The 27,880-nt window shown below is 43.4% G+C and overlaps 2 protein-coding genes and 1 pseudogene across 5 annotated transcripts in view; 1 reads left to right on the top strand and 2 right to left on the bottom strand.

Annotated features, from left to right (window-relative positions):
- The window catches only part of LOC147998945 (disks large homolog 5-like), a 70,118-nt gene that overhangs the window by 37,560 nt on the left and 4,678 nt on the right, over positions 1–27,880 (bottom strand). The window lies entirely within an intron of this gene.
- LOC147998947 (disks large homolog 5-like) lies at positions 644–24,091 on the bottom strand. Of its 3 annotated transcripts, XM_087595701.1 has the most exons (7): positions 24,029–24,091; positions 10,677–10,793; positions 3,985–4,144; positions 2,662–2,805; positions 1,866–2,032; positions 1,039–1,144; positions 644–921 (listed from the first exon to the last, which is right to left on the bottom strand). In XM_087595701.1, the coding sequence occupies exons 3-6, from the start codon at positions 3,993–3,995 to the stop codon at positions 1,080–1,082; spliced, it is 387 nt and encodes a 128-aa protein (XP_087451827.1). In that variant the 5' UTR covers positions 3,996–4,144; positions 10,677–10,793; positions 24,029–24,091; the 3' UTR covers positions 644–921; positions 1,039–1,079. The 3 variants fall into 3 exon arrangements, with proteins under 3 accessions (XP_087451827.1, XP_087451828.1, XP_087451826.1); XM_087595702.1 differs by lacking the exon at positions 10,677–10,793; XM_087595700.1 differs by lacking the exons at positions 10,677–10,793; positions 24,029–24,091 and adding an exon at positions 5,175–5,331.
- On the top strand, positions 16,458–27,593 carry LOC147998946 (DNA-directed RNA polymerase II subunit GRINL1A pseudogene; annotated as a pseudogene). Its single transcript, XR_015643784.1, has 4 exons — positions 16,458–16,517; positions 20,932–21,903; positions 22,366–25,950; positions 26,515–27,593. The product of XR_015643784.1 is annotated as a DNA-directed RNA polymerase II subunit GRINL1A pseudogene (transcript).

Here is a 27,880-nt window from a genome sequence, read left to right as displayed (position 1 = left end):
TTCATGCTAACAATCAAAAAACTCATTATGCCAATCTGGCCAACAGGAAGCTAATTTCTATTCTGTATTTTGTCAGATGTGCAGAATACATATGGTCATCATTGATAATAGGTGAAAGATCTGCTCTAATATGGACACTAAGTGGTGCTGGAGGATGATCCTGACCCACAATGAGGAGTGGGAACACCAGAGCCCTGTAGGGATGGCTGGCAAGCTAACACATTGAGCATGCACAGCTCAGTAAATTTCCTGTGAATACACATCTCCTGAGATCTCTCTATTTAATTGGAGGTGATCCTGTCCACCTAATACAGTACATGATGTGGAAGGACAAAAGCACCTGCAGGAGCTGTGGTGATGACTCACAGGATAGAGCATCTGCTGCTCTCTCAGAAGAACCACATGGACCCTAACAATTGGGTAAAGCATGTCAGTGATTACTTCATAAAGTGTGTGTCCGAGAAACAGCCACATTATCCACACAAAAGACACTGTCACACTGGGTCCCCCTTGGTGACTTTGAATTCACTTATTAGCCCAGGATCCATGGAACATGCAGAGATCCATCTGTAGCTGTCAGTTCTAAGTCCACAGGAGGGGACAGAACCCTTGAGTAAGAATGATGGTCTTAAGAGTCAAGAGATAGAATTCAATTTTTATTCATAAGGAATTCATTTTTACAACAAAACAGGATTAACACAAATAAATTAAAATATTTAAAAATATTTGAAAAGATAAAAACAGTAACAAGAACATATAAATATGAAACAACAAAAAGAAAATTTCAATTAAAATCATAACAAAAATATTTCTAAACAGCACATTCTTAAGGAATATTTAGAAGCACAGATGTATTGCTGTTTCTCCTCTTGCACACATAATGAAAGGAGGTCCCCCAAGTTGTCTCTCAAGTGTTGTTTTCTGAGAAGAAAGTATGACCTCAATCAGTCAGGCTGGCTTAGTGTTATTTAAATTTAGGGTCTCTAAGCAATGAAAAATTAACTCTGAGGAAGAATACTCATCCAAAAAATTTGTTACCATTCAGGATGTTTGTCATCAGGGACTCCTGAGAAAGCAACTTATTCTTCAGGAAGCTCTCTTACTGGTGTGTGTCCAATTCCAGCTCTCTTGCACTTTCTGAGACCTGGGAGAGGAAGGCAGTATTTCAGACACTGATTTGGTGGTGAAATGCAAGGCAGCTGTCGGAAGGCTGCCTTCTACCATTTCAGTTCTATTGGACAGTCAACATGGACCTTTTAATTGATATCATTGTTGCTAACTCTTTGGGAAGGGCACAATCTCCAGAGAGCCTCAAAATAATGTGGGCTGCCAATATGGGACCCAGACTTATACCAGTGCAAACCAAGAACAGGGCAATGGAAGGAACCTCATTGGGTTGCAGGAAGAAAGTAGATGTCCATATGTCACCAAGGTTAAAACCAATGACAAGTTCTAATTTGACATTTGCACTTTGTTCTTATCCCGCAAAGGTGCTTCCTACACAAGAAGTCACATGACCACAGAGTGTCATTTGTCAAAGAACCAAGAACTTGTTCAAAACTCTACAGAGCATCCAATCTATCACGTGGATATGCAATAATGAGGTATGTTATTAATCTGTCACCATTTCTCTACTGCAGCTTCAAAAAGAGCAGACAAATATACTTGCAAAATAATTCAGTTTCTGAAAAGTGGTTGGCTTCCCAGAATACTTGTGCATAGGCAGAGCAATGAACAATTCCATTACATGAGGTGGTTGGGTGGTTGTGAGTGTAAATTAGTAAGGTGGTAGGAGAGAGCAAAGATGTATCAAATTGGCAAACTTTATCAGATATTTTTAAGCTAACACAGCTGCTCAACCCTACCAGATGATGCTGGGTCTGGACGTTGCTGGTCTTTATCTTTCTTGTTGAAGTCAACCAAATATTTCTGGTTCAGTGCACAATCAAGATGTACCTCCTTGCTCTCCTGCTTCAGTGGGAACAACTTCTTCCTACATGTGTTGTCCATCAGGAGCTGGCTGAGCAGGTTTCTGGAAATAAGTCTGCATAGTAAGATCATGCTGCCCCTTTCTCCCATTCCCACTCCCGAGTGCCACTAACTCCACCAGGACCCAGATACCCATGAAGACTTAATAGAATTCATTTCGATACATATAAGGCTGCTGCAGAAACCACAAAGAGTAAATTCCGGGAAGAATAAATTATTTGATTGGCCCGAGCACCAATTAGTGTCCACATCTCTCAAAAAGAACATGGATCTACAACTATCCATGAAAGCCCAATGCATGGGGGCAACATCAATTAGTAGTGGGCCAACACCCTCAAAGGAGGTCAGTAGAACCAAGAGAAGGTCATTCTAACCATGTGGTCCACAAACTGAGTTTTGTAAAACCTGGTATGACACCGTAGGTCCAGGTCAGCCTAATAACCTGCTGATTCAATCAGTGCTGTTCTATTTAGAGCCTTCTGAAGATGCCTAGACAATCCTGGGATGAGTAACAGTCTTTTATGGAACTGAAAACTGAGTCCTAATGACCCTGGCACACTGATGTGTAAACAGCACAAGATATAGAACCAGAGCTGAAGACCGTCCAATCCAGAACAAAGAAAGTCAGAAATGGCCATTCCAGAGGTGATAGCCTTTCTGACCAGGACTTACCTAAAGAAGGTAATCTCCTTCTTCAGCTTATGGTTGTTCTCATGGATTTCAGTGTTCTCCATCTCTAAGTTGTGCAGAATTGACATGACCGCCTCCTCCATTCTCTCCAGGTCTTCATAATATGGATTTGGCCTGAAGTGTGGCCTGGCCCCAAATGATAGAATCCAATGAACATCAGCATTTAGGAATATATGAGCTCAGGGTGGGTCCTGTACTACACCAGTCCTGGAAGGACACCTTCTGAATTGTACATATTGGATATTCTTCAGCTTCAGAAACGTGTTTTTCTGCGTCCAGGACACCAGAATCTCAGCATCCAGATGGAGGGTTCCCTGGCTCCCTTTGTTCAATCAAGAGGAAATCTGCAGTCAAGCCAGTTAAGCTATCAAGAGCCTAGGCCACACCTCTCCATGCTCCCCCACCCAACACACCCAGAAACCGGTGATTTCTTTTCTCCTGTTTTGACAACAGACCTTATATCAACACAAAATTATAATCTGCACAAGGAATACAAATATACAGACAAACGTGTCCACATAGGCAAAGAACTGTGCTGTTGACAGTGGGGCTCCCAGAACAAAGCATTCACATCACCATGAATGTGTTACAGGTAAATACTCAGGCCAAGACATAGACCCCTAGATTCCAAGTGTGGAGGGAAATATAAACATATAAAAGTTGTCCATATGCATTTGGATGTATGCACATACAGACTCACAGACTGAGAAATACACACAAAAAAGAGAAATGTAAAAACAGAGTCAGAGAAAGAGAAAGAGAAATATGGAAACAGAGAGTACTGTGAAATCCAGGAGAAATGCATCCACCATTGCTGTCTCAGAGGGCAAGACACACAGACAATAACAAACAGGCCTGAGCCTGAGACCTTCTAGTCAAGCATTGAGATGAACAGTTTGGTACCAGGCCCCTCAGGCTGCTGCGTGGATCTTCCAGCACTCAGTCCCCTGCCTAGCAAGTACAGAGACTCACCGTAAACTCACTGCAATTACAATCTTGCAAAGCCACCATCTGTCAAGGGCTTTGCAAATGCACACTAGACACTCACTCTCCCTGACTTTATCCCCGAATTCTTCATTCAGACCACAAGATCTGCTTTTCAATAAATGGAAGCAGATGAGTCCATTTTCCATCTCGCTCCTCAGAAAGGGTCAAGGTTCTGAATCTCCTCTATATGGGAGGTGAGGTTTAGCACAGGGTGGTTAGGGAGGCACAGCTTTCTAGAACCCAAAACTTTAATAGGATAAGAAGAAGGTGACCTTGCAGACCCAGGAAAGAAACAAGAGCATTTGGAGCGATTCATACCTGTTCTTCATGGATCTCTCTGTCAGAAACCTCAGGCGATCTCTCAGGTCATTTCTCTCCTCGGTAATGAGCTGCAGCTCTTTAATCAGCCTCTCCTTTTCCTTCTTGGCTTGCTTCTCGCTTAGGGCAGTTCCAGGGGATGATGTTTCTCTCCCAGCGTCTGTAGGTAGAAGAACACAAGTGAACCTGCATGGGGAGAATGCATAGAGTGTACATAGACCACAGTGAGGCCTAAACAGGAGAACAAGCCTGGAACCCAGTGTCACTGCTAGGCGACTGGTCTATGCTTAAGAGGCCTCCTCAGTGGATCTCAGTTCTCCCACTACTCTATAGAGACCAAGAGATGTAAGCAGCCAGGTGTTCCCTATTCCGGACATCAGGTGCTTACATGTACCACGGAGATGGCTTCTCCAGGATTATCATCAGCTGAATAGGGTACAGCTTGGTTTCAGGACCCTCACCCCTGTGGGTTCGAACTCAGATGATAAATTCACCATCCACAAAACTTGAGTGATTGGAGACACTCAGATGTCCTACCCTGATACTCTAGGCCAACAACTTTGGATAAAAACACATTTCCATGGAGGATATGGTCAACAGACTTATCAGTTCCCCTATTTGAAATACCAAATGCCCGAGAAGTTCCAATAGGTTACAGGATGAATCTTGGTCCACATGTTTCAAATACTTTTGGTATTTTAGAAACATGTTTGTAACACACAACCTCTAATATATAAAGCTAACAATGATCCTGCCAGTTAGAAGAAATCAGAGGATGTCTAGAACATAAGGTTATTGCCTGGAGCACAATTCTCCCCCTTTTCCTACTGTCAGATATCCACTGTATTTAAAGAAGCAATGATAGTGAAGTACATTGCTGCCCTGTCTAAACTCAGAAAAGGTGGACCCTCCATGACTCCTGATCTTGTTTTTATAGCAATGTAACATAACAAATGAAGTGAAAAGTGAAGGCCAGAAGTTCACAGTATAATAGCATTGGCCTTACCACATCCTCCCTGTGGGGTTGGGGAAACTAAAGTTCTGAAATCCTGACTTACAGGAATTGTGATATTCTTGGAAATTCAATTCCTTTTCAGATGCTCCAGTTGTTGTGGCCCATTGCTAGAAAGGTCAGCATAAGCCTGCAGCCCCCCTGGCAGGAAGCTCAAAATACACTGCCCAGAACTTACTCAACATTCCCCAGAAGTGCTGTCTCTGTCCATCATTACTTTGAGACGAAAGGCCAGACTCCTTCAATCTAGTCTGTCCACAATCGACGTTCCCCCTCCCAAAACGCTTGCGAAGACAGGAAAACATGACTTAGCTTGTAACCGCCAGACTCAGACTGAGAGAAACAAGGGCACTGGTTGTTACTACAACACTGGTGACATCACAGAGGATGCCAGAACTCTCTAGGAGACAATAGAATGTCCAAGAAGGGACAGCAGATGTCATGGGGAGCAGACTTTGCCTCCCTGCTAATGTTCTCCCTGTACTGAGCATAAGCAGAGGTGCCCTTTCCAGGAGCCTTTCCTGGGGCAGAGCCACTGAGCATCTCCTGCTTCCAAAGCCAAATTTTCCTCAAGGCTTGATTATAAAAACCTTAGTAATTCCTATGCATCTAAATGAATGTTTCCTTCCATATCTTGCCCCAAAATGTCTCATCCTAACTCAAATTATCCTCCTTCACCAATATTAGCCATTAAAAATTCCTGAGATTTCACACCAGATTGAATATGCAGTCAAAAGTTCTCTTGTCTCATTCTGTACAGGTGCTTTATATCACATCAAGAAATAGTCTGCATGGTAGGTTACAACATGGGCGTGTGTTAGGGGAACACTCATGAAGTCATGTGCTTAGCAATCGACAATTGCCAGAAAATTCCTTAGTTGAAAGAGTTGAAGTCTTTATGGTGCTAGGAACAGTGTGGAGACCAGTTGGCAGAGAAAAGTGCAATATTGGAGCCACCAATGAAGGGAACCTCATGCTGCTTGTGGGGTTCTCATCTCTGCGCCAATGTCGCCAAAGGAGCACTGCTGACAGGCCTTCTATCAGAAGCTGAGCTTCTATCAGAAAAATAAAATAGTCAAGAGATATAGGGGGTGCAGATAAAGGTGTAGGACGAGGCTATACATATCACTACGTGGATAGAGCAAGGACCCAGCACTTGTGCTCTGGGTCATGGGCTTCCCCACAAACACAAAAGCATCTGTCACAGTAAAAAATGGATACTGTATTGAGTGCACACACCAACACTGATTGATCAGATCCATACCCCAGATTTTGGGGGCAGATCCATGGCCCCAAATATCTTCCTCTCAACTTATACAGCAAAAAATAAGAAAGAAAGAAAAAAGTCAAAACAAAAAGCTCAAGCTTCTCATATGAGGATTGCAGGAAGTTTGATCTGGTGGTCAGTTCTGATTAGGCCATTTTAGATAGAACAGTGCACAGTGATGCTTAATGTGATGGGTCCTATATAAAGCTTTCTGCAATATTGGAATTTTAACAAGCCTCATCCAGAACATACAGAACAGGAAAGGATGTGATCACCATGTCCTTGCTCTCTATCAGGTTATTTTTCTGTGTCCGTGATTGTCAGCCATAGACAGCAACAATCTGAAATAGCTGGTAGACATGGAACAAAGTGGCTAAAACTATAGTTGTGGGTTAAACACCTCAACTGTCCAAGGCTAATGCTGTCCTCACAGTCCCTGGAGGCCACTCTTGTAAGACTGTCTACTGGAAAGTAGAAGCAGGTTTATCTGAGCTCAAAGTGAACCTGGCCAGCTAGGAAGAGGGCAACATGGGATACTTGAGACCCTGTCTAAACCAGCACAGAAACCCACACTTCCTTCAAAGCATCATCTATGAATTCTTGATTATCTACCATTCTCTCCCTACCAGTCTTTCAGACTGGAATTGTAGAAAAGAACTGGAAATGATCTTCCTATTCTGAAGACCTTGATCTCTCTTTCCTTAGGTGCACATTAAGAACTCATGCAAATGGGTATGACCATCTGAACATCTTAGTATCATCTACTCAGTATATCTAGCATAATACTGTGCCTATGGCAATCTCAAGCTTCCCTGAGTTTCGCTGACCCAGCAAGAAGTATGAAGTACTGAGGTCAAACCCCAGTGATCCTTTCAAGGGTTTAGAAGAAACCCATGAGAGATGCTCCACTTCTTTGTCCTTAGATTAAATCAAGCTGATACAATGTGAACCTGGTGGGCTATTTAACCAGACATCTTTCTGCCAACCCCAGCTTTCTGAGTTCAGTCCATGTGAACCTGCATGGGGAGAATGCATAGAGTGTACATAGACCACAGTGAGGCCTAAACAGGACAACAAGCCTGGAATCCAGTGTCACTGCAAGGAGTTTGGTCTTCGCTTAAGAGACCTCCTCAGTGGGTCTCAGTTCTCCCTCTACTCTATAGAGACCAAGAGATGTAAGCAGCCAGGTGTTCCCTATGCCTGCTGACACACGCAATAAATGCAGTAAATATTAATTTCTGTTCAATTGTTCAGTAACTTACTTACACTTGCATATTGCTGTGGAAGTGATGGGGTTTCGTGATCAGCATTGCATTTAACAATGCATAACCAATCATCCCTCCTAGAATGACTGTATATAGAGAAAGAAAATTTATTAGAATGGCTTATAGGCTGTGGTACAGCTAATTCAACAAGGAATGCAAGGTCTAAAACGCAGTAGTTACCCCTGTTGAAGCCAATCCCCCTAGCATAGCTGTAGCCATTTTGTTCCATGCCTGCCAGATAGTTCATATTCTTGCTGTAATATGTCTGCCTGTCATGGTTGTCTGAAAATAATTTAACTCAGAGCAGGGTCAGGAATGATCACATAACTCGTGAATGGTTTTTTTTATTGATTATTTTGTTTATTTGCATTTCAAATGTTAACCCCCTTTCCAGTTTCCCCTACAATAACCCTGCATTCCACCCCCTTCCCCAGCCTCCTCTAGGGTGCTCCCCCACCTACCCGTTCCCAAACCACTGGGTGGAGGTTCTTTATGTTGTGAGGTTTCTTAATCTTAAATTCCATAAGTATAAGCTTCATGTAGGACCAACAAAATTAAAGGTCAATATGAGGCCTGCAGAGATGGCTCCATGGTTAAGAGCACTGACTGCTCTTCCGGAGGTCCTGAGTTCAAATCCCAACAACCACATGGTGGCTCACAGCCATCTGTAATGAGACCTGATGCCCTCTTCTGGTGTGTCTGCAGACAGCTACAGTGTACTTATATGTAAATAAATAAATCTTTAAACAGATAAAAAGTCAGTATGAACCTTTGTTGTCTAAAATGGCTTGAGTCAGGGCTGACAACCAGACAGCCCTTACAGCACCTGCCTATGAGCTCACAGTTTTAGGCTTTATAAACTGACATAGAAAAATGTCCAGGGTCCTAGCCTGACAAATTCTCAGCTACGTCTCTGATGATAAGTCTTCGGGTGGGCATTCAATAAACCATCCCTCTCTAAGTGAGGTCAGAGTTTGTGTGGTTTATGGGGCAACTCCTGAACCCCTACGGTTTTGTCCATAAGGCTGGATATTTCAGCTGCTCTTCAGTACATGCAGGAATCCTGAAGAAGTAGGCGAATTAATAAAGCAAACTTCCTTCTTCCATGTCCTTGATATGAGCTGCCAGCAGATGGTGTGGTCTAAACAACAACCAACGAATTGGGTAAATATCTTTACCAATCCTACAACAGATAGAGGGCTTATATCCAAAATATACAAAGAACTCAAGATGTTAGACCTCAGGGAGACAAATAACACTATTTAAAAAATGGGGCTCAGAGCTAAACAAAGAATTCACAGCTGAGGAATGCCGAATGGCTGAGGAACACCGAAAGAAATGCTCAACATCTTTAGTCACAAGGGAAATGCAAGTCAAAACAACCCTGAGATTTCACCTCACACCAGTCAGAATGGCTAAGATCAAAAATTCAGGTAAGAGCAAATGCTGGCAAGGATGTAGAGAAAGAGGAACACTCCTCCATTGCTGGTGGGATTGCAGACTGGTACAACCATTCTGGAATTCGGTTTGGAGATTCCTCAGAAAATTGGACATTGAACTACCGAGGATCCAGCTATACCTCTCTTGGGCATATACCCAAAAGATACCCCAACATATAACAAAGACACATGCTCCACTATGTTCATAGCAGCCTTATTTATAATAGCCAGAAGCTGGAAAGAACCCAGATGCCCTTCAACAGAGGAATGGATACAGAAAATGTGGTACATCTACACAATGGAATATTACTCAGTTATCAAAAACAATGACTTTATGAAATTCATAGGCACATGGATGGAACTGGAAAATATCATCCTGAGTGAGGTAACCAAATCACAGAAAAACACACATGGTATGCACTCATTGATAAGTGGATATTAGCCCAAATGCTCGAATTACCCTAGATGCACAGAACACATGAAAATCAAGAAGGATGACCAAAATGCGGATGCTTCACTCCTTCTTTAAAAGGGGAACAAGAATACCCTTGGCAGGGAATAGGGAGGCAAAGTTTAGAACAGAGGCAGAAGGAACACCCATTCAGAGCCTGCCCCACATGTGGCCCATACCTATACAGATATTAGATAAGATGGATGAAGTAAAGAAGTGCAAGCTGACAGGAACTGGATGTAGATCTCTCCTTAGAGACACAGCCATAATGCGGCAAATACGTAGCCGAATGCCATCATTAAACCACTGAACTGAGAACGGGGCCCCCGTTGAAGTAATCAGAGAAAGGACTGGAAGAGCTTGAAGGGGGTTAAGACCCCACATGAACAACAATTCCAACCAACCAGAGCTTCCAGGGACTAAGCCACTACCCAAAGACTATACATGGACTGACCCTGGACTCCAACTACATACGTATCAATGAATAGCCTAGTAAGAGCACCAGCAGAAGGGGAAACCCTTGGTCCTGCCAAGACTGAACCCCTAGTGAACGTGATTGTTGTGGGGAGGGCGGTAATGGTGGGAGGATTGGGAGGGGAAGACCCATTCAGAAGGAGAGGGGGAGGGGTTGGGGTATGTTGGCCCGGAAATTGGGAAGGGGAATAACAATCAAATGTAAATAAGAAATACTCAAGTTAATAGAGATGAAAAAAATTAAAAAAAAAAGGTGTGGCCCAGATTAGATGTGGGCCTTTCCATCTCAAAAGATCTGAATTAAAGATTTATCTTCTGATCTCCAAGATTTGAATTAGAAGTAGGTCTTCTTGCTTCAAATAATTTAATTAAGAAAAAAAATCCAATGGTGCTCATGCCTTTAGCCTCAGCATCCAGGAGGAAGAGGCAGTTGGATCTCTGAGTTCAAGGCCAGCCTGGACTACAAAATGAATTCCAGGACAGCCAGAGCTACACAGGGAAACCCTGTCTCAAAAAAAAACAAAGAAGAGGAGGAGGACCAAGAGGAGGGGGTTGAAGAGAGGAAAACAGAAAGAAAGAAGGAAGGAGAGAGAGAGAGAGAGAGAGAGAGAGAGAGAGAGAGAGAGAGAGAGAGAGAGAGAGAGAGAGAGAGAGAGAGAGAGAGAGAGAGAGAGTGAGTTCTCCCCCTCACAGGGCATCAAGCCATTTGGCATTAGTTAATTCCAGGTACACTCAAGTTGACAACCAAGAACAGCAATCCCATTACCCGTGGTTGTGATCTCACCCTGGTAGGCTCCTGAGTAGGAGGCTGAAGCAGGAGAATTGCCATAAGTCTGATGCCAGCATGAACTACACTCGTGTTCCAAGCCAAGCCAATCTCAGCTACAGTTTGAGATTCTGTCTGAAAAATATGAAAGAGAAAGAAAACATAAATTCCTAGAGCAGTGTTTCTCAACCTTTCTATGGCCTCAACCCTTTAGAACAGTTCCTCATGCTGTGGGGATTCCAACTACAAAATTATTTTGTCGCTACTTCACAACTGTAAATTTGCTACTATAATGAATCTTTATTGTAGTGTAAACTATCTGATAGGAGACCCTGTGTGGGTCACGACCCCCAGGCTGAGGGCCTTTGCCCTAGAGGCAGTCTTGGCCTAGATTATATAGTTCATATTATAATGGGCTCTCTCAGTTTTTGAAGGTCAAGTATATTCACTTGTAACATCAAAACTTAAAAATTCAGTTGAGCTGCTGGCTGGTACGGTCTGACATCCCCCAGAATAGCTTTGCCATTTTGTTCCATGCCTGCCGGCCATTTCATATTGTTGCTGTAACACGCCTGCCGTCACTGACCAGGAGAAGGGACTTGGCTCAAGGACATGCTGACCACACACCTTGTTTTGTTCTGAATGTTCTGTATGCGGTTTGCTAATCTAGAGAGATTCTACACCTGAAGGAGTGGTTCCCTGAAGTGGACACAGGTGAAAGGCTAAGGCAGATGTGTGAAGGAATGTTTCACTGAGGCAGACGCAGGTAAAAGGATGTTCTGCTAAAGCACGCATGTGAAAGGCACGTGATAAAGGGTTCCCCCCATCCACTTCCCACAGAGCAGGGAGAGCAGAATCCACTAGAAATAAAAGGGAAGCCCTTGGTCCTGCAAAGACTGAACCCCCAGTGAAGGGGCTTGTTGGGGGGAGGGTGGTAATGGGAGGAGGATGAGGAGGGGAACACCAATAGAGAAGGGGAGAGGGAGGGTCTAGGGGGATGTTTGCCTGGAAACCCAGAAAGGTAATAACAATTGAAATGTAAATAAGATATACCCAATTTAATAAAGATGGAGAAAAAAATAGAAAGAAAAGGCACACATTTAAAACAGAACAATATGGACCCTAATTTTAAAGCACAGCTCTGTCAATTAACTATATCTTTAAGGAAGCTCAGAAAATCAGGCCAAACATTATTTTCTCGGTTTAAGTATCTCTAATGTCGCATAAATAATAATGTCCGTTTCTTGCTATTGTGGAGGGAATTAAATAGATAATATGTAATCACGGAAGTTTTGAAGTACCATCCACTTTTCTGTTCATTAAATCACTCTTCCTCATTTCATTGATCAAATATGTATGTTTTCCGTTTCCTAGTTATATGTATAATAAAACTAGTATAAAAACCTTCAGAATTATGTATGCTTTCACTTTTAACAAATTAAATGAGCTATTCTTTGTATTTCTGCTGAACATTTAAATGTTCTTTATATGTCCCAATGCTAGTTTATTAGGTACCTATAAACTTTAAACTCTTTGCCTGAGAGCATGAGTACTATTTAATTATATAGTAACTACACCCAAGGCTGTCTTTTTATTAGAACCAATTATATCAGACTGTAAGAAAAATTACTTTTGCTTTAAAGTTTGTGTGTGTATGAGTGTGAATATGAGTATGAGTGTGTGTGTGTGTGTGTGTGTGTGTGTGTGTCTGTTGCAGCACATGACCAAACAACTTTCAGGACCCATTTCTCTCCTTCTGTCATGTGGGTCCCAGGATGTAACCCAGATGTTTGACTTTGGCAATAAATAATATTACCCACTAAATAAATAAATAAACAAACAAAAAACAAGCCACAAATCAACTTTAAAAGTAAAGGCCAGAAGTTCACAAAATAGTAGCATTGGCCTTACCATATCCATTCTTTGGGAATGGGAAAATTAATGTTCTGAAATCCTTGACTTTCAGGAATTGTGATATTCATGGAAATTCAATTCCTTTGCAGATGCTCCAGTTGTTGTGGCCAATTGCTAGAAAGGTCAGCTTAAGCTTGCAGGACCCCCACCATCCCTCCCCCGCCCCCCGCCTCCACAGAAAGCTCAAAAGACACTGCCCAGAACTTACTCCACATTCCCCAGAACCACTTTCTTTGTCCATCATTTCTTTGAGACGAAAGGTCAGACTCCTTCACCCTAGTCTCTCCACAATCGACATCTCCCTCCCAAAACACTTCTAAGACTGGAAAACATGTCTTAGGATGTATCTGCCAGACTCGGACTGAGACAAACTAGGGCACTGGTTGTCACTACAACATTGGTGACATAGCAGAGGATGCCAAGAACTCTCTAGGAGACAATAGAATGTCCAAGAAGAGACAGCTGATGTCATGGGAAACAGACTTTGCCTTCCTGCTAATGTTCTCCCTGTACTGAGCATAAGCTGAGGTGTCCTTTCCAGGAGACTTTCCCGGGGCAGTGCCACTGAGCACCTCCTGCTTCCAAAGCCAAATTTTCCCGAGGGCTTGATTATAAAAACCTTAGTAATTCCTATGCATCTAAATGAATGTTTCCTTCCAAATCCTGCCCCAAAATGTCTCATCCTAACTCAAATTATCCTCCTTCACCAATATTAGCCATTAAAAATTCCTGAGAAATAATACCAGTTTGAATATGCAGTCAAAATGTTCTCCTGTCTTATTATGTACAGGTGCTTGAAATCACATCAAGAAATAGCCTGCATGGAAGGTTGCAACATGGGTGTGTGTTAGGGGAACACTCATGAAGCCTTGTGCTTAGCATTCAACGGTTGCCACAAAATTCCTTAGGAGGAAGACTTGAAATCATTATGGTGCTAGAAACAGTGTGGAGGCCAGTTGGCAGAGGAAAGTGAAACATTAGAGCCACCAGTGAAGGCTCCTGTTGGACCCTACCTTGGTGTTTCCCTCCCCCCTCGCTGAGCCTTTCAGCCTGCTATAGCAAGAAATTGTTTACACCTTTGACAGCTACTCTTAGCCCCTGATTTGGGGCTGGGATTTTCCATGGCACCCTTCCTCCCCACTGAGCTTTCCTGCTTCTTGTTTTTAAGAAGCTGTTTATGCCCCTGATTGGGCTGGAACTTTCACCACACAGACTTGTCCTATTTTCCTGGTCGGGGATTTTCACCTGCCTTGTTGTTTTTCCACGGCTTTTGCCTCTGGTATATAAGGAGATCTCAGTAAAGCCTTGGTGGCACTGGCTAAAAAGGGGTGACCCATGTACGTGTTTTCTTTCAACCCCACAAACCTACACCCGATATTCACACACTGTCGGCGCAGGCACTGACAATAGGTATCACAATAGAAACTAGTAACTAGATTTATCCAAAGTATCACATTAATGCTGTTTTTCATGGTATTTTTTTTTGGTTTTTGTTTTTTTTTTTTTGTTTTGTTTTTTTTTTTGCTCTCCTAGAACCCGGAAGAGGCTTGGGGTTTTCTAATCCTACTCATAATTTATTATCCTTCCCAACACTATGTGCTTTGTTCTGTTAATGCTAACAGCGGCATCCAATACCTAGGATATTTTCTACTGACATGTGTGACGTGAGACAAAACAGTCCCTGTCATCCCTCACCTGAATAAACTTCCTTAGAGGACAGTGTAGTTGGAGGGTCCTTCTTTCCTCTCCAAGATCGAGAAACATTTCCAGTCTTCAGACAAGTGTGTCAGCCATTGTCCAGTGACTGTCTTGAGATGTCCACATTGTCAGCTGAGTGAGGGCAGGGCATTGTGGCAGGGCAGGGCAGGGCACTGGGGCAGGGCAGGGCATTGGGGCTGGGCAGGGCTGGGCAGGGGATTGGGACAGGACAGGGTAGGGCAGGGGATTGGGGCAGAGTCCATGAGATGTCACTAGGCAACAGGCCAGCTGGGGCTAGTGTGGGTACAGGGCTTCTAGTGTGGGTGTGAGAGGAGGAAATTAGGAATGGTCAGATTCTGATGCAGCATATAGGCGGGAAGGAGCTTAGACCATCTCAGTGCCATATAGGGACATTGTAGACCCTGATGGGCAGTGTGGGGATGGTAGGGTCCCCTATACTGCTCTCCGCAGGTGTCAGGAGAGCATACAGTGGCTCTGTCAGACGTATGACAATCAGGCAGGCACTGGGTGCAAGTGAGAATCATGGGACAAGCCCTGTGTGCAGCCTGGTTTTGGGACATTCCCAGGTGCACCATGGACTGCAAATTAAAGTCAAAGGACACAGGGAAGCCAGCAATTCCCATGCACAGGACATAAATACCTGTAGATCTTTCTAGAATTTCCATAGACTATCTGTCACTAGTACTCATTATAGAAGGCACCAACATTCTGCCCTCTACTTCAACTTGGTGAGACAGCTATTCTAACTCCAGCAGGAAGGCCTCAGGGAAGACAGTAAGAACTCGCAGGTGACCCCTTTTACTATTGAAACAGGGTCTTCCTATGGAGCCCAGAGTGGCTGTAGGATACTAATGCTCCTGCCTCACAGTGACTAGAATTCCAATCCACCCTCAAGAGCAGTTGATTCATAGCCAGATCTGATTAAGGACAGCTAAGGTCCCAGGGTGCTAGGATTACCAGGGTCCTAGTAAGTTTCTCCAGCCTAAATTACAACCTGAGTCAGTGCTGCTATTTGGGACACCGCCTGATGCCCAGTGACATCACACCTTGGAACTCTTTGTCGAGCATAAGCTGTTATGGGAATGAAGTACCCACACAATAAAAACTGGTCTGGATACTCCTAGGTCAAGAATCCCCTGTTGGAAATGCCTTGGACTGCAAAATTTTAAATTCTAGATCCTTCTGGCTTTTAGAAGATTTATAAATACAAAAAAAAAAAACATATATGGGCATAGTAATTTAAGCCTGTGAGCCCAATCATGGGAAACTGAGTCAGAGTGATGGAAGACTGTAAGTTCCAGGGCAACCTGTGTTTCAAGAAAAAAAAAAAAGGCCTGGTGAAGATTCCACTCAAGTGGAAACCAAAAGGGTTTCACATGGGCCCTGCCATCCACTGGTGAGCACTCTCATCACCACAGCCACCGGCAGACACTGGGGAACATTTCTCTCTTTGGGATGCAATCCACCCCATGATTCTATGTGAGGAATCCCCCAAAGGTTGCATCATGTGAGGGACCTAGAAAGTTCCAGGATTGGGAGAATTTAGGAGTTTATAATTAGGGATGATCTACAGCTGTGGCAAAGCCTTTTCCCAGCACATGGCAGCCCTAGGTTTGTCCCCAACAGTAAAAATAAAATCCCCCAAAATAATTCAAACAAAATGTCATGAAGCCTGCGCCCTGACCAGTCTCCTCAAAAGTGCGCAGGAACCTGGGTCCACATTTAGGACCCAGCACGGCCTCTGTGACCCGTGAGAAGGGATCTAATATGGGAATTAGTACAGTATGACTTATCCTTGTGGATACCTTTGGTGACAATAACCACCTGACCCCTGAAAACCCATCTACCTGGGGGGCTCAGCACTCATGTCACCCAAAAAGCCCAGATCCTAGGGCCAGCATGGGCAGGTGGTGAAGAAAGTTTGTCTCTCGTGAACATCAGTTGCTGCTCCTGATCTGACTCTATCCTCAGGAGACAATGTCACTCCAGAAAGTGTGGGTGTCAACGGCTATTCCCAGGCCAAGGCTGGGATACTGCTGATGTTCCACAATGCACAGCAGTGCTCACTCTAGAGCTAAATGTTCTACAGCTGAAAGGGGTGGGTGCTCTGCTGGCCACGCCCCTCCCCTGCAGTATTTAGTGCACTCAGAGTGGTGCTTCAGATGTGAGGGACTTCTTGAGGCTACTCCCATGGAGAATGGCAGATTCATCAGAACCGGGCACAGGGTGAGTTCAGAGCACAGCTGGGAGGAATTTAGGGGTGCCAAGCCATGACTAAGACCAGATCCTGGGCTGACAGGCAGTTGAGCTGGAGAACTGGCATCCAAAGAGTGACTGCCTGAATTCCTCTTAGACCAAAAGCCCTGGATCTGAGCTACTTTGGTGCATTCTCCTGAGCAGGGTCCCAGAGGCAGCTCAGAATCGGGGCTGTGCATGGACTTTGGTGCTGGCAGCAGGTGGCTTAGCCATAAAGTGCCGAGCTTTCTCATCTGTGCCCACTCAAACTCCTCTGTTTCATTTTAGGTGTGTTTGGTATAGTTTTGAGACAGGGTATCTTGTAGCAGCCCAAACTTGCTTTGAGCAACAATGTAACAGAAAAATAACCTTGAATTCAAGATCCTCCAACCCCTCTGTCCCAAGTCCTGGAATTAAGACCTCCAGCTGTGACCATTTTACTGTAGCATAGGATCCATCTGTATTAGAGTGAGCTTTGGAAATACTGGAGCTCCGACTGTTCCTTAGAATTCAGGTTTCCTTAATTCTTAGCAGGAGTTTTGTGATGATGCTGATGAGAGAGTCAGGAGTTACCCTGGGAGAGGTAACAGTCCTGGCAGCCCTGAGTGCGCAGTGAAAGTCAAGACAGAAGCCTGCTGATTAGCACCTGAGTGAAAGTGGGAGGATTCAGAGTTCAAGAACAGACTCAGTTACATACCTAAGACCATATTGCAACATTTTTGTTTCATTTTTGGCTTGTTTTCTTTGAGACAAGGTGTTAATTTATAGCCCTGGCTGTCCTGGAACTCACAATGCCTCTACCTCCCAACGCATGGAATTAAAAACATGTGCCAACATGCACTGCCACTAATTAATTTTTAATTAAACATGCTGGCACAATCCAGTAATCCCGGTGCTTAAGAGGCCAAGGCAGGCAGATATCTGGCTTCCTGACAAGTCTGATCTACAGAGAGCCTGTCAGAATAGCCAGGGCCAAACAGAGAAACCCTGTCTCAAAAAATAAACAACAAAATGAATTTGTTTTAAAGAAGAGAGGAACGATTTAACAGAGAATTAGAGGCCGAGATCCAAATGATATTGGCTAGTGCAGAGCCTAGCTTCTGAGATGAAACTGGACACCATGGGGTTATGGTGGGGATTCTCATCTTGGACTGGGAGACAGAGGGTGACTTCAGGCATGGAAGGCCCAGTCAGTCATTAGTCAGGATACTCAATCAAGAGGGTGTTGTAAGATCCAAAATGTGTGAGCAGCGTTCTGCATGAGACTAGAAGTACCCGCCTACCCATACAAAACAGCCAATGAAGAGTAATCACAAGCATATGTCTGGAGGTCCATGGAGAGGTTAACGTCCACCTTAGTGTGGATTATTCAGAGCACAGTTGGAGAGGAGTAGAAGAGCTGATGGTGGCTGAGGCAGGAGAGGAGTTCGGGTGTGAATTTGAGCCAGTAAAGGAGCTTGTAGGTCGGGCAGAGCAATGAGAAGTCTAACAGCATAGCTGTTGAGATCCTTCAGATTAATTTGTCTTAACAGCCTCATGCCATAGCCAAGGACAGGAGTAGATCAGACTATTGGGTGTCTGGGTTCACATAGCCCAACAGGTTTGGCCTTGCATCTGTGGGATTCCAAGTCTCTCCCTTTAGACACAGCCATGGAGAAGGTGTAGCAGTGAAGGTGCAGATGGCTTTGGAATGCTTGGCTTATGGTGTTGAGTACTTCATGCTCCACAGAGCTAGGAAATGTCCTAGAAGCCATGGAGGCTGAGCATGAGGAAGACAGGTCTCCAGGAGAGAGAAATGATAACCAAAGTCACTAAGAACTTCCTGAATCACAGTGTCTGTTAACCATATATTTTATTTACTTATTTTATGTGCCTGAGTGTTTCACCTAATAAATGCTTGTGCACCATGTGGTATGTTGGTGCACATGAAGTCCAGAACGATTCCATTGAACTCCAATTACAGGCTAATAGGAGCCACCATGTGGACACTGGGAACTGAACCCTGGTCTTCTGCTCTTAGCCACTAAACCAACCATCTCTTCAGCACCCCCCCCATTGTATTGTCATTAAGATTTAACCATTTGGCCTTCAGTATTTGAATTAATGCAGATGTGACAAGAGTTATAGTTACCATGATGGTTCAGGCATAGACAGGCAGGCATCTCATTGTATACAAAATATAAATTCCTTCTTCCTTTCTTTCTTTCTTTCTTTCTTTCTTTCTTTCTTTCTTTCTTTCTTTCTTTCTTCCTTTCTTTATCTTTCTTTGTTTTACTCTTGGAAACAGGGTTTCTTTTGTGTAGCTGACCTGGAACTAGCTCTGTAGAGGGAGCTGGCCTAGAATTCACAGAGATCTGTCTGCCTCTGCCTCCCAAGTGTTAGGATCAAAGGCCTGTGCCACCACCACCACACATCCTTCTGTTTTAAAGGAAAAATGTAGCTCTACATGGCAGCACGAGTTTAGTCCCAGTATAGACATTTTTCTAGAGTTCCTGAAGGGCTTGCTGCCTTCCCCTTTAGGCCTGGCTAACATGAGAGCTCCACACCTATGGGGTTTGCTTCATAAGAGTCTGGAGGATGAGGGTGACAGGCTGATATATCTGTGTACAGCAAAGGATGCTTGGTGAAGGTCAAGTGGGTACAGATCAGCAGGTAAAGGCTCTGCCACCCAGCCTCATGGCCTCAGTTTGATCATCTGGTGAAAGCAGAGAACTGAGTCCACATTGTGTCCTCTGCTCTCCATGTGCATATCATGGCACAGGAACACCACAAACTACATAAAATGTAAAATGCTGAAATGCTGAGAGAAGAGGCCTATGGTAGGCGCCTCCTACACCTGAGACTTCCAACGCCGAAAAGCAGGGGGTAGAGAGTGAGGATGCAGAGTGCACACAGGTCAGGACAAGGCCATGTTACTGAAGCCTCCATGTGTGGTGAGCAGGCTCTGGGGCACCATGAGGGACATCAGGAGCTTCTGCACTTTAATGAATTACAGGGTTCCATGTTACCTCACATGCCCATGATTTGCCCCCTACTGCAGGGAGAAGCCAACACCAGAAGCCTCCAGCTCCCAGCCCTGCTTTTGCCATGTAGGTTTACCCAGAAGAGCTTGGAAGTCCCTGGACCTGGAGTCTCAGGTGGTTGTGAGCCACCTGACCCGGGTGCTGGAGACTGAACTCAAGTCTTCTGCAAGAGCAGCAAAGACCTGTGCGCTGCCTGGCCCAGCCAGGGCTGTGAAATGGTGTTTATTTTCATGCTGAACAAGCCCAACAACAGTTTAGGTCCCTAGAAGCCACATAAACCTGGATGCAGTAGTGTCTGTCATCCAGCACTTCCCACAGGGAGACAGGAGCCTAAAGTGGACAGTCTCTAGGATTAGATTAGGGGGAAGGGCTAGCCTAGCATACACAGGCATGGATGAGAGGTACAAGGTGAGGACCTGTGCTCAGGTTGTCCCTGACCTTTACACAAGCACATGAGTACCTGTACTCACAGAAACGCCATACAGACATAGGTGAGAAAGGAAATAAAAACAAACAATATTGAAAATACAATATACTGGGGCTGGAGGGATGGCTCAGTGGTTAAGACCACTGACTGCTCTTCCAGAGGATCTGAGTTCAATTCCCAGCAACCACACTGTGTCTTATAACCATTTCTAATCTCATCTTCTACCCTCTACTGTTGTGTCTGAAAACAGGGACAGTGTACTCACTCATATGGACAAAATAAATAATTTTTGTTTTAATCCTTTTCTTAAAAAAAAAAACCCATCTGTGACACATGTTCATTGTGTGATTCCAAATGTCCCTAAGTCAGTACAGTCCTATTGCTACATGGTGCACCAGTTGTGTCAGCCTTGGTAGTAGAGTGGCACAGTTGAAAAGATGCTGGTCACAGTGACCAGGCAGCCTAGAAAGCTAACCATGTGCAGAGAAGGCTGTGCTGTGTCATAGTCCTCTACCCCACACTGCCACCTCATCCCTATGAATAGAGCAAAAAGAACAGATGAGAAATATTCCATGTTTCTTTCCTCTTTGATTTCTTTATTAACCTAGTCCCTGTGCTACATGTAACCTTGTCACATCCTCTGTCCCATCCCTAAGCCCTCATACTTGTCAGATAAAACAGGGATCTTGCTTTTGGGGGGAAGCTCTGGTCCCCCTCTGTCCTAAGAGGCTCTGAGCCATTGCTGAAATTGTGTCATCTGAGGATTGAGGGAAGTCCATAGCCAGTGCTGTGACTTCCAGGAAGGTTTGAGGAAGGTGGTCCTCTTCTTGTGGTTCCTCTAGTAGGAGCAGCCCACACTTGGGCCCAGCTCCCACTATCAGGAAAAGACAGGTGGCTCTGGTCTTTGCACAGCTCCAGCGGAATGAACAGTGCATCTCTCCTCTCTCTTTTGCAGGAAGTCTCCAGTCTCTGGTGCAGGTGATGTTCCCAAGGCAAAGGAAAGGGAAGTGCAGAGTGAGGACTCCCAGGATCTTTAAAACATTGTCTGCATTGTCTTCATTAATTTTTCTGTTTAATTTTTATTCCATGTGTATTGATCTCATTGTAGGGGTGTGCATTCCAAAGCATGAGTGTTGAAGGTAGAGGAAAAAGCATGGAAGTCACTTTATCCTACCGTGTGGGATCCCAGGCTCTGAATCAGGTTGTTGAGCTCAGCTACAAAGAGCTTTCATACTGAATTTCCTGCTGGCTCTGATTTCAGGGAGAGCGTCTCATAGAGCCCAGATTGGCCAGTAAACTACTGATCATCTTGCCTCAAGCATTACCATCTAGTTCATGAAAGGTTGAGTTATTGACATGAGGAACTGGGGATGGGCAGAGGTGCATGACTGAGGCTATCTCTGCTCAGTGGCATGCCTTTGGGGACTGATAGTTTTCATCACTGAGGTGTCATTTGACTGCAGTGCTCCTCTGGAGAGATGGAGTCTCTTTTGCCCCAGGGCATCAGGCCCTCCAGACAGGCCTGGAAGGTGGAGGTCTAGAGGCCAGGCCTGCATTCCTCTTCAGAAGCTGCATTTACCACTCTGGACAGTGCTATAGCACAGGGTCACAAATCCAGTTCTACCCTGAGACCTGCTGATAAAGAATGTCTATCCTGGGACAATGTCTATCATCGGTTCAAGGTGTGGCCCAACCAACTAATTATAAAGGATGATAGTGGTTGGTTGAAAAAGGCAGTAACTTTCTATGAACCCATATATTAAGTTTTTATGTATACTAAAATTAACAATGGAAAGAACAGTGTTAGGAGAGGAAGCTGGAGGACAACTGCTGAAAATGCTTGCTTTTGAAAATGCTAATGAAGAGTACAGGAGAGCATTATTACCTCTAAAGGAGACTGGGGATATTAATGCTTATACGAAGCCATGTAAGTATATCTTCTCTGAAAATGGAAAGATGCATTTTTGGCACGTATTGATCCAGATAGAGTTATTAAATTATACATTGAAATACTCTTGAATATCCTATAGGCACTTTAGCTCAAGATGAGTTGCCTTTAGAATGGATATATATTAAATTTAACTTTAACAAATCATTAACAACATATGAGGAACAAATTTCTTTAATTATTCAGCAAGGCATACAAAGACCTGTTACACTGTGGGGATATGATTGTGCTGCTTTTGTTTTCTCATTAAGCAAAAATAAAGTGGAATATTTAATGCAGACGTCTGAAGTTTTTCAATTAGCCATGATTTCTTACACTAGAAATACTGAATTTCATTTTCCCCATAGTAAATTCTGGGATTGCTTAAGAAAACAAAAAAAAATGTGATAAATACACTAATTTCTGTTGATCCATTACCATCTGCCGTTACTGTGTTTACAGATGGCTCCAAGACCAAAGATCTAAGACAGATGGCTTATTGGACCAAAGATAAATTTTGGGCACAAGAATCTTCTTTTGGGTCAGTACAACAAAATGAAGTATTAGCAGTAATTAATGTATTGCCGGATTTTACTCATGATGTAAAAATATTATAGCCGAGTCAGCTTATGTTGTAGGAGTAGTACAGAATATTGCGACTGCTCTTGTTTCTACATCTAAGCCTATATTAAATGTTATTCTCACATATTAAAGGACTATTGTTATTCTGAAACTCTAGAATATTTATTACACATATTAGATCACATTCAAGATTGCCAGCATCTTTAACACATGGCAATCATATGGTTGATCAATTAGTGGCATTTGCTACCCCAGAAGAAAACAGTCATAATTATGCCAATATTGGATATTTCCATATTAAATGTAAGATTCCCTATTCTGAAGCCAAACAAATTATTGCTAATTGTGGTATTTGTGAGCCTTCACTTATAAAATGTGTTCCATCTGAAATTAATCCCAGAAGAATGCAACCTAATACATCGTGGCAGATGGATGGAACCCATATTTCTGAGTTTGGTCGCCTTTCATATATACATGTAAGCATAGATAATTTTTCAAAATTTGTATGGGCTACACCATTGCCAGGAGTACGCACTGCTCATGTTATACAGCATCTATTGGAAACTTCTGCTGTTATGGGACCGCCTTCTAAAATTAAAACTGATTATGGACCAACATATATTTCTTATCAATTTAAACAATTTTGTCAGCTAATCCGGGAAAATGGCGACTCCTGCATGTGCTCCAGAGTTGCTGCCGCCGCGGAGCCTGCGACCGCCATGGGCCCTGCTGGGGAACCCTGCCTGCGGGGCCAGCCTCAGCCCATGCACAATGTGCTCCCTGCCCTGAGGCTTCGAGCCCCCAGCTCCTGAGGACTTGGGGCAGCAGAGTTTGGTGGAGCTGTGGGAGAGGTTGAGGCGCCAGGAGAGACTTTTGCACAAAGAAAAATTCATTTGCAAATTGCCCGACAAAGGTAAAAAGATCTCAGACACCACTGCCAAACTGAGAGCTGCCATTTCAGAAAGTGAAGAGGTCAGAGGGAGAACTGAACTACTTCATCCTGTTAGTGATGACTGTAAGCTAAGGCATAAAGCATCCACAAGAGTTGATACCGACATAGACAAGGCCCAGAATTCTGACCTGATGCTTGATACTTCATCATTAGTTCCTGAATGTTCGTCAGTAGACATTGAATCATCTAAAACAACCTCAGAAACACAGGGACCTACACAGCTCACTCACAAAGGCAATGAAGAGACTTTGGAGACTGGCTGCACAGTGACTACCAGCCCGTCTGTCCACATCACAGCCCAGGCTCGCCCATCTGAAGTTAATGAACATCTCCCCCAGCATTCAAGTCAAGCGGAAGAGGTTTCCAGCAGCGTCGACAGTCTGTTTATCACTAAATTGCAAAAGATCACAACTGCAGACCAGACTGAACCCTCAGAAGAAAACACCAGCACTGAGAACTTTCCAGGACTGCAGAGTGAGACTCCTAAGAAGCCTCATTACATGACAGTGCTAGAAATGCGAGCTAGAAACCCAGTGCCCCCTCCTCATAAGTTTAAGACCAATGTGTTACCCACACAACAGAGTGACTCACCAAGTCATTGTCAGAGGGCTCAGTCTCCTGCTTCCTCAGAAGAGCAGCGAAGCTGGGCTAGGCAGCATCTTGATGATGTCACAGCAGCTCGCCTTCTTCTGCTCCACCCCCTGCCTGCACAGCTGCTCTCCAAAGAAGAGTTGCTGGCTCTGCAGAAAGAGCAGAAGCAGAATTATGAGAAGATGCGGGCAAAGCTCGCAGCACAGAAACTAGCCGAGAGACTGAATATTACAATGCAGAGCTACAATCCAGAAGGGGAGTCTTCAGGGAGATACCGAGAAGTGAGGGATGAAGATGATGCCCAGTCCTTGGGCGAATGCTGAAAATGAGCGCTGGGAGATCCCGGGAGTTGACTCTAGAGCTTACATTGTCTCATCGAACTTCCTAACAAGTACCAAGAGTGTCAGACCTTGTTGAGGGACAGCAGTTTAAGTTACACAAAGGTAGCTACAAAGTAAGAACCCAGTTTGTTTTTCAGAAGATGATCTTCACATGCTTGAACAGTTCAATATTTGAACACTGTGTTTGGCCGTATTGTGTTACAGTTTTGCAGTATATTGTGCATTGGTCTGATATTTTAGTGTGAGTAGAACACACGTTTTCTTTAAGATATCTGCTTTTTCCTTCTTCGTATTCTTATCAGATAGCGCTGCTTACACCCCTTCTGGTGAAATACTTTGTTATCCCAGGCACCTAAAGTGAATTAGGAAGGCCTGGTCCCCTCACTCATGAAATGAGGGGAGCAGTCTAAAGAATGGTACGCATGCTTGCATGGACACGTTCCTGAGATGCTGGATGTGAAATGCCGCACACAACACTCGGGAACCACCACCACTGTGTCTGCTGCTCTGTCCTCTCTTGGGGCAACTGCTGTCACCTGTGATGAGGTTAAGGAGCACTTGGAAGAAGTGCTGGGTGGGGAGGGTCTTCTGAGCTGGTGTGGGGAGCTGCTCCTGGCTGCCCTAGGCTTGAACTCATTGCCATCTGGGATGATAGGTCCCTGTACAGGACACTCGTGCTTGGTAAGGAAACAGGTGTTTTTCTAAGAGTTACAGTTGAATTGTCAGTATATTGCTTTTTTTCCTTGTTAAACCCACAGAGGTGTTTACAGGCTGCAGAAAGCTCAGTCCTATATGTACACATTTGTGCTTTTTAAAATGATTATATGATCATTTTCAGCAAAGATAACAATGTTATCAAAAAGCCTTTGTCTATTATGTGGAACTTGTAAAGGAGAAATAAAATACCAATCAGAGCAAAAAAAAAAAACATTTTGTCAATGATATCATATTGTACATATTACTGGTATAGAATACCATCCACAAGTACAAGCTTTTGTTGAAAGTTTTCACCATACCCTGAAATGACAAATTATAAAATTAAAAAGGAAAAGAGATGACCTTACACAGCCTGAATGGGGTTGGCATACCAGTCCCAGAGTAATATTGGCATAAGCATTATTTTTTATTAATCTTCTTAATTTACCACAAGGTGAAGTTATATGAAGAGCAGATAGACTCTTTATTGGACTTCTCCCTGAAGGCATGGAACAGACAATATGGATAAAAATTGCCCGAGATGCTGAATGACAGGAAGGGACATTACTGTATGGAGGGGAGAGGGTTTTGTCTCCTTACAGGATGGGGGACAATTCTGGTTACCCAGGAGACGGATCCAAGCACAGAATGATAAGAACCGCTCCCTACCCTCAGAGGAATCCAGTTAAACCAGCTACATTCTCTCCTGATGGATGTTCTCCGGAGATGAAGGAGGTGTCCTCCATTACTGAGGCCCTGGCTTCTCTTAGTGTCGACAAACGACAACGGAGAAGGATCGATGCGGTGACAACCCCATTACCTAGGTGAAGCGATTAAGCCCGGAAAGGAAAACTATGTTGTCTCCTTCAGGAAAGTCCTTTACTGGTGAGCACGTATTTTTAGCAGTGTGTGCTTTACTCACGGTTTCTTCTGTTGCGGCCAATGCGAGTTATCAGGCTTATATTCCTTATCCACCTTTATTTGAACCTGCTACTTGGCAGGGAAACAGATGTGGTTTTATACACCACCCCAAGCATTTTATCATCTCTTTGGAATAATTTGACCTTTTGAATAGACGTGATGGAGCTTTGTATAATTTTCCTTATGCTGGATTAAAAATGCCTTTGTGTTTAGGAAAGAGTCCAGGCCTACAAACGGGTTATTAAAATTGGCGATTACCAGGAATAATTGTTACAGTCTCCAGGATTGACAGCTTGGTCTATAACCAAAATTGGAATAACATTACATTTGTTAGCATTTCAGTATATCCTATTTGTGCTTGGTTTACTTATGTAGGCTTAAAATATCTCCCATGCAATTGGAAATATTGCCCTGGCATGTTTGGAAAAATTATTGAAGATAAATGAATAAATTGGGGTCCTTATGGCCAATTATTAATACATGTTCAGAATGGAATGTTACCACTTGTGATTTGTCAAATGTTACCAGGATGAACTGAGAGGAGAGTGAACGCCTTAATGGATGCTTGCTGATGGAATGTGGAGATGGAGGCATTGGTGATAACCCACTGGCCTCTGTGGAAGATCCTACTGCGTTTCAAGCTCATTTGTGGAAGACTGTCACTGCATTAAAAGAAGATTTGCTTGCTAATGGAAGCTTTTCTGGGACACTCAATCTGCCTCTCAGTATATTGTTACAACATTTAAGAAAGACAAGGTTACTACTTGTATTCCTATGCCATATTTCTTTTTAATAGGTAGATTTAATTTTGCTAATGGATTTGCTTGTACTGTCATTAGTATCCATGTATTAATTCATCTATTCAGTTTAATATAAATCAATATTCTATTATGATATTCAGCAAAAAATATATGTATGGATGCCTGTTAATTTGAGACATCATTGGTCTCAAGATCCTCTTAATTATATGATTATTGAATTTTTTAATAATCTGCTGAGGAACCGTAAAAGAATTATTGGAGTTTGTAGCTACTATTTTAAGCCTTATTTCTGTTGCTACTTTGGCAGCCATTTGCAGCATAGCATTAAAAACATCTATTGAGACAAAGCATTTTGTTGAAGACTGGCATAAAGATTCACATGAGTTATGGATAGAGCAAACTAAAACTGATACTAGACTTCAACATCAAGTAGATGTTTCAAAACAAACAGTAGAATGGTTGGGTCGAAAGATGTTATTTATTGAAAAATATGAGGATTTAAGACATGATTGAAATCCTACTACCTTTGTGTTAATAAATATATGGATAATGATTCAGAACATGATTGGAAGTTAATTCAAGCCTATTTGGAAGGTGATGAAAGTGCTACAAAAGTAATTAATGCCTTGAAATATGATGCTCGAATGTCTTTTGGTAAACAGCTAGAAGATACTACCCCTATGGAAATAGCTAAATTATTGGCTGATCAATTGACAGGATTAGATCCCAAGGCTTGACTTCAAAGGATTTTCCATAGCTTGGGAGGAGCTTGTTTTGCCATAATCTTATGTACATTATGTATTATGTTGCTTTATTTTTACATGATTAAACCCCTACAAAGACTTTTGCTATGTTATGGAAAGTGTTTCTTTTAAAACAAAAGAAAAAAGAAGGAATTGTTAAGACATACAGATGCAGCTCCCAGGCAGGGTCAAGAAAGGCCTGGTGACAGATTCAAGTAGGGGCTGGAATGCCACCCTGGAGAAGAAAATGTTTTCTCACTTGGCCTTAAGCTATGTTCTGCTATGTCCTGTTTCTCTGGAAGTGGTTCTAATGCTCTCTAGGTAATGGTGAGTACATTTTGATTATAATAAGGGAGGTGACTTGTTTTATGAATATTTTGAGAAGAAGCC

The sequence above is a fragment of the Rattus norvegicus genome, chromosome 19 (assembly GCF_021556685.1).
Source record: "Rattus norvegicus strain SHRSP/BbbUtx chromosome 19, alternate assembly SHRSP_T2T, whole genome shotgun sequence".
NCBI classification, from domain to species: Eukaryota; Metazoa; Chordata; class Mammalia; order Rodentia; family Muridae; genus Rattus; species Rattus norvegicus.
Note: the sequence above shows the minus strand (reverse complement) of the source record. Positions and strands in the feature narration are given on the sequence as shown.

Bases quoted from the DNA above. Each gene is read 5' to 3' on its own strand.
- LOC147998947 (XM_087595700.1), bottom strand. From the start codon at position 5,301: ATGTTTTCCTGTCTTCGCAAGCGTTTTGGGAGGGGGAACGTCGATTGT. The intron at 4,145-5,174 runs GTAAGTTCTGGG...TTCTACCTACAG, and splicing joins GCACTTCTGGGGAATGTTGA to ACGCTGGGAGAGAAACATCA. The intron at 2,033-2,661 runs GTAAGTCCTGGT...ACTTATTTCCAG, and splicing joins AAGGAGATTACCTTCTTTAG to AAACCTGCTCAGCCAGCTCC.